The following is a 14,307-nucleotide window of genomic DNA, read 5'->3' as shown; positions in this document are numbered from 1 at the left end:
AAAAAAAAATTTAAATCAGTGAACAAATGGCTAAACTGGAAAACTGATTTATGATATAAAATGTTGCACTGTAACAGTGCTATTCTTGTACTGTAATGGTACTCTTCTTATTAAATGACACTCAAACATCACTTGGCTACTATCCCTCCAAAGTGTTTGAAAATGGCTGGACTTCTCCAATTAATTTTTTGCTGTTCTTTCTGAAAGTGATAGATTCTATAATACATCCTTTCTTACTATTTTTAATCTGTACTCTGAATCTGACTGAATATATTGAAGTCTTAACCTCAATGTGACCAAATTTGAGGACAGGGCTTTTAGGAGGTAATTAAGGTTGAATGAGGTCATAAGAGTGTGATCCTAATCTGATAGGATTGGTGGCCTTATAAGAAGAGAGAAAAGGTCATATGAGCATACAGTGAAAAGGGAGCCACCTGAGAGCCAGAAAGAGTCCTCACCAAACCTGACTACATTGACAACTTCATCTACAACTTTCATCCTCCAAAAGTGTGAGAAAATAAATTTCTTTGTTCAAGCCTCCCAGTCTATGGTATTTTATTAGGCAGCCCTAGTTGACTAAGACAGGGGTAAATATAGCTTAACTTATAGTCACTAAAAATAAACTCATTTTGGAAAATACAAATATGTATATACATATATATTTTATTTCATTTGTTTTTAATCGACACATAATGGGATCGATTTTCCTTCACACTGACCTCTGGGTCTCGATCAACCCACAGTGGAATCAACCAAGCCAACCCCTGTTGAGTGGGCACGTGTTCTTCACTATGACCACCTAAAGGCAAGAACCAAAGTGACATCCACTCCTAGAAAGAAAAAGAGGGAACAGAAACTCAGAGAAGTTTCTAAGAGTAAAACAGAAAAAGTTTAAAATAATTTAATTTTTAAAAATCAAAACAAAGTAAAAATATTCTTACGACTTGGTTTTAATTCATTATTTAGCCAAAAAAGGCAAACAAAAATCTCAGCTCCTCCTTAAAAAATTATACATAAGAACTGTTCCTCAGAACAGCTATTTTCACCATAATTTAGACAAAATGTACTTCTCTAGCGCATGCAGATTTCAATCAAAATAAATTTCAAGTAAAATTCAGATTTGTATAATACACAGTTTATAAGAAACATCTTAGTCAAAAATCACTTCTTTCTCACATTATCATGCTCCATCATAAGTGACTAGACATGGTTCCCAATGCTACACAACAGGATCTCATTGCTAATCCGTTCCCAAGGCAAGAGTCTGCATCTATTAACCCCAAGCTTCCAGTCCATCCCACTCCCTCCCCTTCCCCCTTGGCAACCATAAGTCTATTCTCCAAGTCCATGATTTTCTTTTCTGTGGAAAGGTTCATTTGTGCCATATATAAGACTCCAGATATAAGTGATATCATATGTTATTTGTCTTTCTCCTTCTGACTTCACTCAGTATGAGAGTGTCTAGTCACTTATGATGGAGCATGATAATGTGAGAAAAAAGAATGTATACATGTATGTGTAACTGGGTCACCATGCTGTAGAGTAGGAAAAAAAAATGTATTGGGGAAATAAAAATAAATAAATAAATAAAAAATAAATCACTTTTGTTTCCTAAACAGAAGTCAGAAGAGATGTTTCTCTAGAATAGACATATTAGACAAAGCACATTCCTTTTCTAGCAACTGTGGGAAAACAGGCAGCTCTCAATGCTCTCACCGAGCTCTGGGCCTGGGCCATCATCTCATGGGATAAGTGAAGCAAGCAAAGAACCGTGCTCTTTGTGACACCTTTTCCCATGAAGGACATAGCATTTCCCCCACGCTCCACATAAAAAGAAGTAATAACCTGAAAAACAAATGCAAACAAATTTGTGGTGGCCTTACTCTTAGTGAATAAATACATAACTTTCTACTGACTTATCTGAATTGAATCCTAAACACATAAAATATATTATAATATTCTTTAGTTTATACATTTAAAAATGGTTAAGAAGGTAAATTGTATGTTATATGTATTTTGCAACTAAAACAAATATTCTTGATTTAAATTTTTTTTCCATTTGGAATTTGTACAAAGAATGTGTAGTATACTCCTAGGAGATTTTGTGATTTAAAATATGCTTTAGAGTATACTTCAAGTAAAATAATTTATTCTACAAATATCTTGTTGAAAAGTAGAATTAGAAATTGCTAGCTATATAAAACTCTAACTACCAAGAGTTAGGTTAGATTTTCCAGAATTATGGCTTAAGTGTAAATAGACAGTTTCTCCATTTCTGGGCAATGTTAGATTTCTACTTCATATTTAACTATATGTTTAGTATTTAATCATCAACTATGCCAACTTTTTCTCTTCCACATATCTGTGGCCTTAACATATTTCCATCAAGAACAACAAAAGAAATGTTTCTTATTTGAAGCAACATGCCCTTATCTAAGAAGCACAATCAGAATGAAAACAGGAGTTAAGAGACAGCAGTGTGAGAAAAAGTCCTTCTACCTGATCAAGAAAATCCTTTAAAATATGTGACAAACTCTTCTGGAACATTTCTGTGTAAATCATTTATTGTCCTCCATAGAGGGGTTCAATAAATATTTGTTGACACTGAATAACAAGAATCTTTATAGCTTTCAATTCAAACAAACAAAAAATTCAAAGTAAAAAGATGTTATACTTCACAAATATATATATATGAAATATATATATATGAAAAAAAATATATATATATATTTTTAAGCATGCTAAGGGAGTTCCCTTAGTGGTTCAGCAGTCAATGAACCTGTAGAGTAAGAAAAAAAATTGTATTGGGGAAATAAAAATAAATAAATCCATAAGGATGGGATCCATGAGGATGGGAGTTCGTTCCCTGGCCTCGCTCAATGGGTTAAGGATCCAGCGTTGCTATGAGCTGTGGTGTAGGCTGGCAACTGTAGCTCCAATTTGACCCCTAGCCTGAGGACTTCCATATGCTGTGGGTATGGCCCAAAAATGCAAAAATAAAATAAAAAGCATGCTAAGTATATTTAGGTGCCAATATATTATGAAGTAAAAACTTGTGTGAGTCAAAGCAATCAAAACTACTTATTATCTAATACAACAGAAAGAATTTTAATTCATCTACCCAAGGACTCTGAATGCTTTTATTCAGCACAGAATTCTTTAATGTAAGCTATTTGGTCTTATAATAGAGACTACTTTTTAGTTTGGATTCTTTTAAGCACCTGCAGAAGAACAGATTAGTTTAAAAAAAAAAGAAAAAAGCATAAATATAAATCATGTTAGGCACAGCTTATTTAACAAAAGTAATTTATTCATAAGATAACTTTGGGATTTTGACTTAAATTAGAATTTTCATAAACCAAACAATTGTATAGTATGTCTGAAAATGAAACAAGATGGGCCAGTGGTTAACAACCATAGGTGACAGCTCCATGGGCTCTGCTCTACTATTCCTTCTGCATATGTGTGAGATTTTTCATAATTAAAAGTTTAAAATTTTAAAGGACCATCTTAGAAGTAAAAACCTAAATGATCAATTCCTTATTATCTTGTTATAAGCCATTGGAGAGAGCTATATTATCATGGTTTTTTTGTTTGTTTATTTTGCTTTTTAGGGCCCACCCACAGGATATGGAAGTTCCCAGGCCAGGGGTGGAATAGGAGCTGCAGCTGCCAGCCTAAGAAGAGCCACAGCAACATGGGATCCAAGCTGAGACTGTGACCTATACCACAGCTCATGGCAATGTTGGATCCTTAACCCACTGAGGGAGGCCAGGGATAAAACCATATCCTCATGGATACTAGTCAGTCTTAACCTGCTGAGCTACAATGGGAACTCCTAACCACAATGGGAACTTCCTGTATCATCATGGTTTTAGTTCTAGCTTATAGGGACAAGTCTACTTATAAGGGATAGTATTACTTTGATACTATCTCCTGTTAACTTGATATATTCTCAGATCCCTGAAATTACACTTCATATATGATTTTTAACAATTATCATAGTTTATTCACCTACCATAATGCATCATGCTTAATCTAAAAGTCTCATTCCTCAACCATGAAAAGCTAATACTCGTACTCAAATTTCACTGGGCAGAAACAAAATATCTAATAATGAATTTTAGCTCCCATCTGAAAAGGAATCAGCTTTAATTAGTGAGAAACTATGAAGCAAATCATTTGGACTAACAATGACTTTGTTTCAACGTCCATTCACATAAATATTATTTTACTCTCTAAAAGATCAGTATAGTCAGTAGTAAAATAAAGAAATCTGTTTAGCTAATTAAGTAATTAAGCAGAAGGATCCAAGTAAGATTAAATAGGACTCTGCCACAATCCCTAACAAAAGTGACAGACTTTTTCATATTATTATCTTTTCATTTAATGTAACGACATAAAGATTTTCTTCCCATGATGTTGTATGAAGCATAAAATGTACCCCAAATCAAGATTTGTTCATCAGGTTTTCATAACTATGAAACATTATAAAACATAGATTATACTTTCTATCTATTCTTTAGCTAATAAACTGTGCTGTTTTTTCTTACCTCAAAGACAACTTGGCTTAGAATATTACTGTCTTTTTGCCTAGACTTTTTACCTAGAACTAATCCCTTTTGTTCTCCAATAACATAGAAAGCTCATTTTAATTTCAGGTATTTGAAACAGAGGTGTGACCTGAAGTCTCTCCTCTTAACACAATTTTACAAACAAAAGTACCTCTGATAGTTTCTAAATATAATCTAATACTTAAGTTCTTCAATTACAATTATGTCCTCGTATATCTCCAATCTGAAACAGATAAAAATCACTTAATAGAGGAGATGTGTTCCAAAAGATTTATAAACAGAGTATTTATAAATCACATTACAAATAACGCTATAAATTAGGTAGTTATAGGTGGTATTATATTAAATGCATTAGAGGAGTTGACTCTTTAAAAAACTTTTTAAGTCTTAAGCTAATACATCTGTTCTAAAGATTCATATTTTCTGATCATGGACACTTTGAAGCATGAGATAACATATTGACAGTCTGCCCTTTTTCAGTATTTATAATTATTCAAGATAAAATTATTTCATTAAAGTGACCACACTAAAATTCATATTAAATTTTACAGTAAAACTGAGAGTATTTAGAATTTTAAAATCTTTAAAAAAAAACAAGATGTACTTTTAGAAACAAATCCTAGATAATATCATCTGAAGCATGATTTACAGGTGAATATACAAACATCACCTAAAGCATGATTTAATAATGAAAATACAAAAATTAAACACACATCATTAACATTCATTTATGTCACATTTCCCCAAAGTTAAACTTTATTCTAACTTTAAAGTCATAGCTATGATACAACTAAATGATTCACTATCTGTCCACTATGTAAAAATCACTGTGCTAGGCCAATGGGGAGCTATAATAGTGGAAACTGTACATAGATGATTCTCATAAGCTCACAGTCTAATAGATCAAAGCATAAGGCAAAATAAAAATACAATGTATTAAGTACCATAACAGTGGCATATATAAACTGCTTCAGGTACATAACCTATAGAAGAGATCAGTCAGTCAAATAATACTTGGGTGACTATATCTGAAAGAGTAAGAAAAGGCTTACCAAGCGAAGATAAATGAACAAGTAAGATCTTAAACTTTGCCACCTAAAAAGAGAAGAAACTATATAAAAGAAATAGACTTTTTTAAGTATGTAATGATAAGAGGCAAATTTAACTAAAACTTTAAGAAATGTGGTATAAAAATTAAAATGGATATAAGAGTCAAAATGAAAGATTAGGGGAGTTCTCGTCGTGGCTCAGTGGTTAACGAATCCGACTAGGAACCATGAAGTTGAGGGTTTGATCCCTGGCCTCACTCAGTGGATTAAGGATCTGGTGTTGCCATGAGCTGTGGTGTATGTAGGTCACAGACATGGCTCTGATTCCAAGTTGCTCTGGCTATGTAGTAGGCCAGCAGCTACAGCTCTGATTAGACCCCTAGCCTGGGAACCTCCATATGCCGCAGGTGCGGCCCTAGAAAAGACAAAAGAAAAAAAAAAAAGAAATATTATAAAGAGCCTAATGCACTTGAAAAAAGGAGATCAGAATGAAAGGTTTCTGTTTTAAAGGATGATCTGGTGGTAGGAAGAGAACAGTGGCAAGGAATAGGAAGTTCTAGATAGGATTTGGTCAAAACATTCCATGTCTAGAATGCTCATCACTTCTGAGTTTATTGATCTTCTAAACCTCTCCCTACACTGCCTCCTCCTGGAGCCTTTCCTGAATTTCTAACACAGTTAAAGATGCCAACCTTTATTGCTAAAGCTTTCAAGGCAAGGAATGCTGATAAATTTGGTCACTAAGGAAACAATGAGCCACTTTTAGATTGAGACAGTTTATTATATAAAAAGCAGAAACAAGAGTAGGCAAAGGTGCCAGCTCCCAGTATCCCTTTTACAGAGTGACACTGAAACAATGGGGCCAGAAGAGAACAATACAATGGGAGGGTACTTGCTGAGGCTCTCAGGACAGGCTACAGCTAAGCTCTCCACAGCTCACTGCTGTACCCATGGGGAGCAAGGCAGAAAGCCCACTCACCAGAATCCAAGGGGATAAAAATAGGCCCATGACAGACTTTCTAAGAAAGAGTGAGGCAAATGAGCAATGGCCTTGGAGCATTGCTCATTGAAAGCAGCCAGACATACAATTCCTCTCAAGTTCCAAAAGGATCACGGAAAGCTCATCTCAGCTACAGTTAAGCCCTGCCTATGTGGCCTATGTGCAAATACGCAAGGCTGGCTGCCAGGGCATCTCGGTAAAGCTGTTCTCTTACAAAAACACATCATTGCTATATCCACTGTATCATTCTAAAACTATACTAGACTACATGATGATAAAGGCATGGCATATCAGAATGTGTGGAATAAAGTTAAGACCATGCCTGAAAGATAATTAGAACTAAAAATGTATTTTTGAAAAAAGAAAAAGACTGCACCTTAAAAAGATAGAAAAAGAGCCATAAATTAAACAAAAGTAAGAAGGAAATAAATATAGGCAGAAATTAATAAAAGGGGGGAAAAAACATTAAAGAGGGGATCAACAAAGCCAGACGTTCATTCTTTGAAAAGGCTAATAAAACATACAAACTACCAGTAAGACCAATTGAGAAAACTGGAGATATGGAATAACTAAAATGAAATGTGGCCTCACTACAGATCTGACAGATGTTTAAAAAGTAAGATGATTTGATGAACAATTTTAGGGCAATGAATTTGAAATTTCAGGTAAAATTCCAGTAAAACATAGCTTACTAAGACTGACACACAAAAAAAATAGGAAATCTGAGTAATTTTAGATCTACTTTAAAAATTCAACTAATCTGTAATCTTTCCCAAAAGAAAACTCCAGTCCCAGATTGCTTCACCATCAAATTCTATTTAACATTTAAGGAAGAACTAACACCAAATCAACTACTCCAAAGAAGAAAAAAAAGCGAAAGTTATATAAAGAAAAAGAGAAAATATACATGTATAAGGATGGACTTATTTTTATAACCTGACAAAAGTTTTACGAGAAAGAAGATAGATGCAGTAATTCTAGAAACTTTTTTGTCTATAAAAATAGGTAGATTAATTATAAAAATATTAACAAACTAAATCTGTTTATATACAAAAAGATCACAACTAGTTGAAATTTTTCCAGAAATGTAAAGTTGTTTAACATTTTAAAATCAACTAATATAATCTATCACCTTAATGGAATACGGGAAAAAAAAATCATATGATTAACTTAAAAGTAACTGAAAAAAGCAATATACACCTATGATTTAAAAAAAAAAATTCTCAGAGTTCCCATCGTGGTTCAGTGGTTGGCGAGCCCAACTAGCATAGATGAGGACGTGGGTTCCATCCCTGGCCTCACTCAGTGGGTCAAGGATCTGGCGTTGCTGTGGCTGTGGTGTAGGCTGGCAGCTGCAGCTCTGATTCAACCCCTAGCCTAGGAACCTCCATTTGCTGCTGGTGAGGCCCTAAAAGCCAAAAGTCAAAAAAAAAAAAAAAAAAAATACTCAGCAAAGTAAGATTAGAAGAAACTGTCCTTTATCCGACTTTAATTAACTACCATAAACAGCTTACTAAAAAATGAAACATTAAAGGTCTTTCCTCTGAGCTTGGAAACAAAGATTGCTGGGTACATGACTAACATATAAAAAATTTCCATGGGAGTTCCCGTCGTGGCGCAGTGGTTAACGAATCCGACTAGGAACCATGAGGTTGCGGGTTCGGTCCCTGCCCTTGCTCAGTGGGTTAACGATCCGGCGTTGCCGTGAGCTGTGGTATAGGTTGCAGACGCGGCTTGGATCCTGCGTTGCTGTGGCTCTGGCGTAGGCCAGTGGCTACAGCTCCGATTCGACCCCTAGCCTGGGAACCTCCATATGCCACAAGAGCGGCCCAAAGAAATAGCAAAAAAATAAAATAAAAATAAAAAAATAAAAAATTTCCATTTATCAACCATAGTTAGAAAATAAAATTACAAAAAATATATATAATATACTCATTTTCAACACAAAACAAGAATGTGCACAGCAGCCATATCCAATATTGCCCTAAACTGGAAGAAAAAGAGAAGCCAAATTGTCCTTCAACATTATGGCAGAGAGAATAGTATACAAAAAGTGAAATTAATGAGCTCCACCTACAGAAAGCAAAATGAGTAACTCTCATAACCACAATGGTTTTTTGTTGCTGTTGTTTTTGTTTTTCTGGTCACACTCATGGCATATGAAAGTTTCCCGGCCAGGGACTGAATGCAAGCCACAGCTGACCTACACAACAGCAACCTGAACCACCGCAGCTGGATTCTTAACACACTGTGCCTCAATGGGAACTCCTCATAAGCATAATGTTAGAAAGAAAGCAGCCAGACATACAATTCCACTTAACAAAATCAAAAGAATGAGAAATTATTGTATATGAACACATAATTAAGCGGTAAAACCATCAAGAAATGTAAAGGAGTAATTACCATAAAAATCAAAATAACAACTACCTTTCCAGAGAGGAATAGAAACTGGAAGTGGGTATGAAGAAAACTTCCAGGGTCCTCGTCACTCTCCACTGTGGGATCAGGGGTGGTTACATGGGTGCTCATTTTGTGATAATAGACAAGCTACATATTTCTGTTTTGTGTGATTTCTCCATGTGTTATATTTCACAAATAAAAGGGTTAATAAAAGCAAATAAACAAGTTACCTTAATACAGGGGCTTAATGAAATGTAAGCCTTATTTTTCTTGAAAATGAATTTATTCATAAAAGTAATCTTACATGTTTGCTAATAAAAGTCATTAAAACATTTAACCATTATGACGAGACATAAACAATGAATAATAATCTACATGAGGAGTTCTCGCTGCAGCAGGTTAGGTAGCTGCAGGGGTGCAGGTTCAATCCCCAGCCCAGTGCAGTGAGTTAAAGATCTGGTGTTGCCACAGCTACAGCATAGGACACAGCTGTGGATCAGAGTCAATCCCTGGCCTGGAAACTGCCATATCCTCCAGGTGTGGCCTTTAAAAAAAAAAAAAAAGAAAAACAGAGTTACCATCATGGCTCAGTGGATAACAAAACCAATTAGTATCCATGAAGACACAGGTTCAATCCCTGGCTTCGCTCAGTGAATTAAGGATCCTTCGTGGCCATGAGCTGTAGTGTAGGTCATAGACCTGGCTTGGATCCCACACTGCTGTGGCTGTAGCATAGGCTGGCAGCTACAGCTCTAATTCAACCCCTAACCCAGGAACCTCCGTGTGCCGTGGGTGCGGCCCTAGAGAGACAAAAGACAAAAAAACTCCCAAAAAAGCAAAAAAAGTACATTAAATAGAGTAACACATAAGGTGTGCCTAACAGTGTTCCTCACACACACTGAGCAATCAATAAATAGAAAATAGCCATTATGGGGGGTTATTATTGCTCTTATAGTCACTGGTTGTTTTCACTTACTTCGAGGAGACCTGACAAGTACTTCACACAAATTTCGAGTGGCTTTGTGAGAGGAGAGTGTGAGCTCCATCCGGGAAATGCTGTGAGGTGGGCCATCCCACGTAAAGTCCTCTCAAGTGAGGGCAGCCCGTAGAAATGAGGGGCATCTGTTACTCTCAGGCACTGGAGCAGTTTCAGAGCCAGCTGCGTTTGGAAAACGTAAAAAAGTTCCAAGCATTTCCTGTGTTTGTAAAGGAGGAAAAAAATCAATCATAGAACAAATGCAATGGGCTTAATGGGCTTTCTTATTGGTGGTGGAGAGTTACTAACAACTTCCTATAACAGCAAATAAAGTATGAACTAGAGCAAACGACAGAAAATATACCCTCTCAAAACAAGACTTTTCAAGAAAACAGGTTAATATATACCATCCAGAGTATATGTTTTAAAATAAAGTAACAATTATATTTAAAAATGCATAGGGGAGTTCCTGTCGTGGCACAGAAGAAATGAATCTGACTAGGAACCAGGAGGTTGTGGGTTCAATCCCTGGCCTCGCTTGGTGGGTTAAGGATCTGGTGTTGCCATGAGCTGTGGTGTAGGTCACAGTCACAGCTCGGATCTGGCATTGCTGTGGCTGTGGTGTAGGCCAACAGCTACAGCCCCATTTTGACCCCTAGCCTGGGAAACTCCATATGCCCAAGGTTCGGCCCTAAAAAGACAAAAGACAAAAAAAAAAAAAAATGCATAAATCGATATTAGTATTGCCTTCCAATAATGAAATTGAAAGTTGGAAAATTAAATGCAAAATTTAAATGAATTTTACTTGGCAAACATTAAACCTATACTTTCTAATCATTCAGTATTAGTAAAAAAATTGAATTTTTAATTAGCTAAAAACATATAATTTTTTTCCCCAGAAAGCTACAAAAGGAAAAGGTTTTAATGAATTTGGCACATAATTTAAACAAAACTGTCAAATAGAAAAATCAAAATAATATTTTTCTATTAGAAAACAAAATCCTAGAGTTCCCATTATTGCTCAGCAGTAATAAATCTGACTAGTACCCATGAGGATGTGGGTTCGATCCCTGGCCTTGTTCAGTGAGTTAAGGATATGGCGTTGCCATGAGCTGAGGTGTAGGCTACAGACACAGCACAGATCTGCTATTGCTGTGGCTGTGGTGTAGGCCAGCAGCTGCAAGCTCCAATTCAACCTTTAGCCTGGGAATTTCCGTATGCCACAGGCACGGTGCTAAAAAAACAAAAATAGAAAAAAGAAAAAATCCCTGAAATTAAATCACCAAGCATGGATCCAAAGAAGTAATTCATGGAAGAATAATATCATTGTTAACAAAGCAATGAATAAAATCCAAATTTTCTTTACTTTTATAGATCTTTGGACTCCAAACTGATCATTACTAACTATATTATTACCTATTCCATCACAAAGTTATAGGGATGTAAGGGTATGATTTTTAAAGATTATAATTTTTATATACCTGTCATCTAAGTACTTTTTAAAGTTTTAGAAATACACAGTACTTACACAAAGCCTAAAAAGTTATTTATATAAATTCATATTTTTCACAGGTCAACAGCAAAGTAACCTGATACCATTAAAAATGTTCTGATTTTTACACTAACATAAAGTTATTCTTATTTTCTACTCCTTTTACTTTAATCACTTCCGAAGAAAAATCATATAACTATACACTGTACTCAGGGACTGATGTTACTGCAAATGTCTAGCTGCCAACCTCAGCTGACATCTGACACATCTGCAACCAGCTCCCTCTCCCTGTAAATTTTCCCCAAGTTCCACAACCAACCTGTTTCATCCCCATGTCAGTTCCCCTTGCCTCCCTTTTCATAGAAGAAAGTGAAATTATCACAATTCCCGCATCATCTTTCTCCAAACCTATACAATTATCCATTTTATCCCATACTTGTTTCTAATACACTGCTCATTCAATTCCACTCCCCTCATTTTCTATCTCTTCTTATATCCTCCATCTACTTACCAACCTCTCTCCTCTTCCATCCACTCTTTTTCCTCTTCTCACTCTAATTTTCCCTTAGGATAGGCACATGTCCAACAACTTGTAAGTATGCATAAGTATCTTCCATTCTAAACAAACAAAAATCCTAACCTGCTCTTTACCCACACATAAAAAGAAGTGTCTCACACAAAGAGGCCAGTCCACACCAACGTTTCTCAAAATCTAGATCAAGGTCCACCTGTGGTGCTTACTTACTATGTAGATTCCTGAGCTACTGATGTTAATTTTTTTATGGCCACACCTTCAGCATTTGGAAGTTTCCAGGCGAGGGACTGAATCTGAGCCACAGATGTGACCTACACCACAGCTGCAGGAACACCAGATCCTTTGACCCACTACACTGGGCCGAGAATCAAACCTAAACCTCTGTGGCAACCCTGCTGCAGTCGGATTCTTCATCTGCTGTGCCACAGCAGGAACTCCTGTTGTTAATATTTTAACAAGCCCCTCAGGAGATTCTTATACACATTCCAGGTCCAGCTACAGACTCTACTATCCTTGGATTGGCTTTGTTCTTGTTTTCAGTACTTTATTGAGGCATAATTGCACACAGTAAAACTCACAGATCTTAAGAACATACTACATGATGGTTTATACACATATATAATCATGTAACCACCAGGCATAACAAATATAAAACATTCTCAGCACCTTAGAAGCTCCGAGCTGTCCCTCTCTAGTGAAATCCCTATTGACTTATATTCTAAATTCACTAATCTTCTCTTAAACTGTGTCTAATCTGCCATTATGCCCATGTAAAGAATTCTTTACTTTAGAAACTGTATTTCTCACTTATATAATTTGTATTTCATTCTTTTCTAAAGTCTCCATTTCTCTTAATATTCTCCATATTTTTATTAATCTTATCCATCTTCTCATATAAGACCTGTTATAAGTATTATTTAAACTATTATAATTTATGACAGAAGCATTAAAATTCTTGTCATATTTGACATCTGCAGATCTGTTCCTAATGACTTTTTTTCTGTTAATTATGGACGAAATTTTCCTTTCACAGTTCTTTTCACTTGTGATCATATGTCAAATATTTGTATAAAAAAGCTATTGAGAAAAAAGTACATAATAACTTCTCATAGAAATGACTTATCCTTTGGTCATAAGACTTGGATTAGAGGCTGATCTTTTGGATCTAATCAAGTTTTGAGCTGAATTAGGGCTGTTTGACCCTTTAGTTTGTTTCAAATGTCTTATGCATGGGATCAGGTTTTTTCTCCAGCAGAACTTCTCTCAAAGCACAGGGAGAAATTAACAATTCAAAAACTTTTGTACATCAAAGGACACTATCAAGAGAGTGAAAAGACAATCCACAGAACGGGAGAAAATTCTGCAAATCTCATACATTATAAAAGATTAATGTCCAGGATATATGAACACAACTCAACAACAAAAAAACAAACAACCCAATTAAAAAATATGCAAAGGACTTGAAGAGATATTTATCTGAGAAAGATATACAAATAGCCATTAAGTACATGAAAAGATGCTCAACATCATTTTCCATTAAAGAAATGGAAACTGAAACCAGTTTATATCATTACGATGGCTCTAACAATAACAAATGTTGGTGAGAATATACAGAAATTAGAACGCTTATCCATTGCTGGTGGGAATAGAAAATGGTATAGCTGCTGCAGAAAACAATCTGGCCACTTCTTCAAAAAGCTCAGCATAGAGTTATCATATGAACCAGCAATTCCAATCCTAGGTAAGTACTCAAGAACTGAAAACATATGTCCACACGAAAACTTGTATATAAATCACTATACAAACAGTCAAAGGTAGAAACAAACTCAAATGCTCATCAACAGATTAATGGATAAACAAAATGTGGCATATCCATACATGAAATATTATTTAGTCATAGGAAGAAATAAGCACTGATACCTGCTACAACATGGATGGACCTTGAAAAGATGATGTTAAATGAAAGAAGCCAGACAAAAAAGGCCACATACTGTTTGATTCTATTTATATAAAATGTCTAGAATATGCAAATTCATAGAGAAAGAAAGATTAGTGGCCAGGGCCTTGGGTAAGGGGTGAATAGAGAGAGACTGCTTAATGGGTACAAAGTTTCTTTTGGAGGTAATGAAAATGTTCTGGAATTAAAACAGTGATAGTTGTACAACACTGTAAATATACCAAAACCCGTTCAATTATCCACTTTAAAATGGTTAAAATTTATCAAATTTGTGAACTTTATCTAATTAAAAAAATTTTCAAGTCAGAGCTACAGATATACATT

At 35.4% G+C, this 14,307-nt stretch overlaps 1 protein-coding gene across 12 annotated transcripts in view; it reads right to left on the bottom strand.

Moving 5' to 3' along the window:
- The window catches only part of RTTN (rotatin), a 145,665-nt gene that overhangs the window by 67,891 nt on the left and 63,467 nt on the right, over nt 1–14,307 (bottom strand). For all 12 annotated transcript variants that reach the window (XM_021099277.1, XM_021099282.1, XM_021099245.1 and 9 more), the window contains 3 exons: nt 10,000–10,219; nt 1,717–1,845; nt 720–830 (listed from right to left, as the gene is read on the bottom strand). In XM_021099277.1, coding sequence (XP_020954936.1) covers nt 720–830; nt 1,717–1,845; nt 10,000–10,219 — 460 coding nt within the window. The remainder of the gene's footprint in view (nt 1–719; nt 831–1,716; nt 1,846–9,999; nt 10,220–14,307) is intronic.

The sequence above is a fragment of the Sus scrofa genome, chromosome 1, assembly GCF_000003025.6.
Source record: "Sus scrofa isolate TJ Tabasco breed Duroc chromosome 1, Sscrofa11.1, whole genome shotgun sequence".
Taxonomy (NCBI): domain Eukaryota; kingdom Metazoa; phylum Chordata; class Mammalia; order Artiodactyla; family Suidae; genus Sus; species Sus scrofa.
The sequence above is the reverse complement of the archived record's forward strand: the minus strand, read 5'-3'. Positions and strand labels throughout refer to the sequence as shown.